The sequence below is a fragment of the Perognathus longimembris genome, chromosome 18 (assembly GCF_023159225.1).
Source record: "Perognathus longimembris pacificus isolate PPM17 chromosome 18, ASM2315922v1, whole genome shotgun sequence".
NCBI classification, from domain to species: Eukaryota; Metazoa; Chordata; class Mammalia; order Rodentia; family Heteromyidae; genus Perognathus; species Perognathus longimembris.
The window spans coordinates 29,876,802-29,881,832 of record NC_063178.1 but is presented as its reverse complement, the minus strand read 5'-3'; the positions used below and the strand labels follow the sequence as shown (position 1 = coordinate 29,881,832).

Sequence of the window (5,031 nt, the reverse complement as noted above, 5' to 3'; positions counted from 1 at the left end):
GATCTCATCCATGTGGGTAGCGAGGATTACAGGCGTTAGCTATTAGAGCCCAGTTCTAATATGTTTTATGTTTAGGGTAAGTAGTCTAGCATTCTCATGTAGAGAAATGGCCTTGGAGATGAATGTGAACAATTGATGGTCATGTTTCATCATCTTCACACAGCAGAAATCTCTTTATCTGCGAGACGCACTTGACAGGAATGACTCCACAAAAACGAAGACTCACAACTCTTCATTGACACAGAGTTTGCTAAAGGATGCAGAAGACATCTCCTCTGTTAGCCTACACCGGGGAGAGAACAACCATGAATATTCATGTACTCCTGAGCACCTGGAACACAAAGAAATTGATCATCTAAATGGCAATGGCATTATGAAAAATTTGTTAGACATTAGACAATGCAGTAAGTCTCTTGAGGAAATCACACAGTGTGACTGTGGTCTATGTGCTAAAGTCTTTGTTGAGAGCAATGAACGCTGTAAACACAATGTAACTCACACTGGAGGGAAATCACATGGTTGTAGTTTGTGTAGGACAGCCTTTGTTCCTTCAAAGTTCAGTCACCATAGGACTGCACATGATGGAGACAAAGCGTGTGAGGATACTGACCTGGGGCATGTACTCAGTCAACCCAGGGAGTTCAGTTGGCAGGATGGAGGAGACACTGGCCAGGAAGTTGATGAGAGCCACCTGTGTACTGCCCTCTCCATGCAGCCAAGTCACTTCCGGGAGCAGGAGGACATGCCCACTGGAGGAGGGGCAAGTGGTGCTCCCCTCTGTGTGTGGGAAGCGGGCATTCCGCCTTCTAATTTTGGAAATCATGTAGGGGCACATGCCAGGGCTTGTCCTCCCGGTGCAGAAGCCTCCCAAAGGCCAAGTGACCTTAAGAGAAATAACAGAACACACACTGAAGAGAAAGGGCATGAATGTCACATCTGTGGAAAAGCCTTCAAATGGCCATGTCACCTTAAGAATCATAGCATTGTGCACACTGGAGAGAAACCCTATGAATGTCGCATCTGTGGGAAAGCCTTCACTACGCTATCTAACCGTGCCGTACATGAGAGAATACACACTGGAGAGAAGCACTATGACTGTCGCACCTGTGGGAAGGCTTTTAGTCTGTCATCTGCTCGTGCAAGACATGAGAGAATACACACTGGAGAGAAACCCTATGAATGTCGCACCTGTGGGAAAGCCTTCACTTTGTCATCTTCTCGTGCCGCACATGAGAGAATACACACTGGAGAGAAGCCCTATGAATGTCGCACCTGTGGGAAAGCCTTCACTCAGCCATATTCTCGTGCTGCTCATGAGAGAGTACACACTGGAGAGAAACCCTATGAATGTCGCACCTGTGGGAAAGCCTTCACTACGCCATCTTCTCGTGCTGCACATGAGAGAATGCACACTGGAGAGAAGCCCTATGAATGTCGCACCTGTGGGAAAGCCTTTACTACAGCATCTTCTCGTGTCACACATGAGAGAATACACACTGGAGAGAAACCCTATGAATGTCGCACCTGTGGGAAAGCCTTCACTCAGCCATCTTCTCGAGCCAAACATGAGCAAATACACACTGAAGAGAAGCCCTATTAATGTCGCATCTTTGGGAAAGACTTCACTACGCCAACTTCTTGAGCCATACATGAGAGAACACATACTGGAGAGAAGCCCTATGAAGGTCGTACCTGTGGGAAAGCCTTTACTGTTTCATCTCAACGTGCTGCACATAAGAGAATATACACTAGAGAAAAACTATGAATGTCACACCTGTGGGAAAGCCTTCATTACGCCATCTAACCATGCCAGACATGAGACAACACACAATGGAGAGTAGCCTGATGATTGTCACTTCTGTGGGAAACCATTCAGCTATATACCTGTGACAAACATGAGAGAATGCACACTGGAGAGAAGCCCTGTGAATGTTGCACCTGTGGGAAAGCCTTCACTGATTCATATAACTGTGCCATACATGAGAGAAGACATAGTGAAGAGAAGCCATATGAGTGTTCCTTCTGTGGGATAGTTTTCTGTTATTCCTCCAGTGTTTTTCACCATATGAAAGTACACACTAGGGAAAAAAATGATGCGTGTCATCAGTGAGTGAAATCATTCAGTATCTCATTTAAACCTTGCCAGGACAAGAAATGATACCAATCACACAAATGCAACCTGTGAGTGGAAGGTTTGGGTACACCCTGTAACCTTAGAAAGTAAGAGCAATCCTCCCGGAGGGAGAACTCAGGAGTCTCATCTGTGTGGGAAAGTCTTCAGTCAATCAACTCATCTAAGATAACACCAGAGGACATCGACTAGACAGAAACCACCGATAGAAACCATCTTTGTGAGAGGCTTTAGGCCTGATTATCTGCAGGGGAGAAAGAGTATGAACATTGAAGCTCTGGGAAAGCCTTCAGTCATCATGGAGGGTTGGCTCCTCCAAAGAACAAACAGCGAAGAGAAACCGTAAGTGTCTATAGTCAGCCCTTCAATGTCATGTGGGAATACAAAAAGGAAATTATATAGCTGTATGGGGTATTATATCTTGCTCGTATAGTATGCACATAAGAACTATGACTATGACTCTACCTTTAATGTAAATGTAAACATGATGAACTAGAACCAGAAAAGCCAACTAGAGACCCAAACTCAGTTTGGCTAGTCAGTCCCTATGCACAAACACATTTAAAGATGTATGTGTGTACTCTGCTTGGATTCTAGGGAATGTAGGAGTCTGTAGTTTCAATGTTAGTTTCAAATACCCTAAGGGCCTTAGTAGGAAGTAAACTCCTAATCCATCCTTAATGGAGAAATCTTTCCATCCTTGATGTTTTTGTGTGTGTGTTTTGATTCCTTGTTGGTCTTCTGGCTTGAACTTGGTGTGAGGGCTGTCAACTATCCTTTAGCTCTTTTTTCTCTGGGCTAGCACTCTTATCATTTGAGCCACAGCCCCAATTCCGGCTTTCTAGGTTAACTGGAGAACTTACCTGGCCAGGCTGGCTTTCCATTTTGAACCTTAGATAATAAGCCTCCTGAGTTGTTAGGATTGCAGGCATGAGCCACCGGCACTGGGATACAATGTATTTGTAAGTAATAGGAGAGCACGTCACTTGACATCCCTCATTTGTCTTTAATTTTGTGAACAAATACTCATCTAAGCACCATGTATGGCATACAAGAAACCTTGAAGTAACAAGTTCTAAAAACACTAAAATATTCCATCTAAATGTATAATGTAGCAACCAAGTTTGTAATGTTCCATATTGTATATGATATTTAGTGTCGTGAGTGATGAAACTCTCTGAGTGGATATCGATGTAGTTTTCAACAGTAAGATTCACTGAGGTAGCTTGATCTTAAAAAGAAAGTGGAGTCATTTCTTATTTATTGGATTTCAAAGTATCTTTAAACAATTTATATGTATGTATGAATATACGTACAATAGTGAGATTTCATAAAATTAATAAAAGGAATCATCACATGAAGATTTGGATGACATGCAATGCAAACTAAAGGTCAACCAGACAGAACCTAATTTGCAGATAGAATTAGGAATAGAGATTTCAAGTAATTGAGAGACTAGTTTCAGAAGATCTGGCATTTATTTTGTTCTACTTTTTATCATGAAGTTTAAACCAGACCATTGGATCTGAACTCCTTGATAGGTGGGAAGATATTCAGCCCATACTTTGGGCCATCCCTTCCTTCAATATCCTTTCCACTGAGATAATTTCCAACTCCTTCACGTTAGCAGAAATCCCAAATATGCTGAGAAACACAGCACAGGGTTTTCTCTCCTTCCCAAGTGTCTAGGAATGCCATGACTATGTCAAAGGTGAGTGCCTGGGTATGCAGCCTAAGGCATTTGGGCCCCTCTGTCCTCCTCAGTACATGGGTGTTAACATGTCTGTTGGTCAGGACCTCAGAATACTCCTGATGTTTGTCCTTAAACATCTCCTTTGGGCAGAGTAATGGTGGGAGTTCCTCTACGTCAAATCATCATGATAGCCCTGAGATAACTTACATAAAGTATATGGAAACATATATCATTCACCTCAAAAGTGCCTGGCCCGAGTGTCTCAGATATTGTAATCCCAGCTTGTCAGGAGACTGAGAACAGAAGATTATTTTTTGAAGCCAGCCCAGGCAGGAAATCTATGAGACTCTTACTGACTGCCAAATAGTCAGCTGTAGAAATGATGGCTCAAGGGTTAGAGTGCTAACTTTGAGCAAAGAAGCTCAGGCGCGACACACAGACCCTGAGCTCAAGCCCAAGGAATCAACAGAGGAAAAGAAACAAAATGAGAAGATTATTAATGAAAGAGTTTACTGATTTTATGTAAGTAGTCACTGGTATAATATTTTCAATAATGTGGAAAAAATGTGCTTTTCAATATACCTTCTCAAATTACCTATATTCAGGGTACTGATGAGCATATTTTTACAAGTAACAGAAGGAGCTTAGAAAATATATTAAATAGCAGTATAGTTTGCTGTAAGGTGGATATTTTAAAATTAGAAATAAATGGCCAAATGTCAAGATATCCATCATTTTCAAAAACGTTTCACATGTGCCTGCGTATCTAGTGTGTTTTTAATTTGCTTAATACAATGTGTTCATGTTTCTGTGTTTTACTAATGTAATATTTCCAGTAGACTCCTGGTTTTAAAACTTTTTCCCCAGTGGACTGGGCTGTTGTGGAAACACATGTAGACTTCTGGGTATGTCCTTGAAGGCTCTACCAGGCATCTCTTCTGCTCTCCCTCCTCCTACTTCACCTCCTACTTCCTCTCCCTCAGCTCTCCTCCCTCCCTTCTCTCTGTTATTTTCAGTGGCTCTCTCAGCCTCCTTCCTGGCTGCTAGGAGGTGTGGTAATTCTCTGCTCCATTTCCCACTGTGGTCATGTTGTGTCTAGTTCTTGGGTCTCAGGAATGGAGAACAGAATCCTTTGAAGTAATGAATCAAAATAAATCCTTTGTCCCTTAAATTGTCTGTGTCCGGAATTGCTATTACAGTGATGGAA

General features: G+C 42.4%; 1 protein-coding gene across 1 annotated transcript; it reads left to right on the top strand.

Annotated features, from left to right (window-relative positions):
• Window positions 1–1,174: 1,174 nt before the first annotated feature.
• LOC125366896 (zinc finger protein 383-like) lies at window positions 1,175–1,600 on the top strand (the record flags this gene model as incomplete). The annotated part of the gene is made up of 1 exon (XM_048367610.1): window positions 1,175–1,600. A coding segment is annotated over one exon (426 nt), but the record flags the coding sequence as incomplete, so codon positions are not given.
• Between the last annotated feature and the right edge of the window lie 3,431 nt (window positions 1,601–5,031).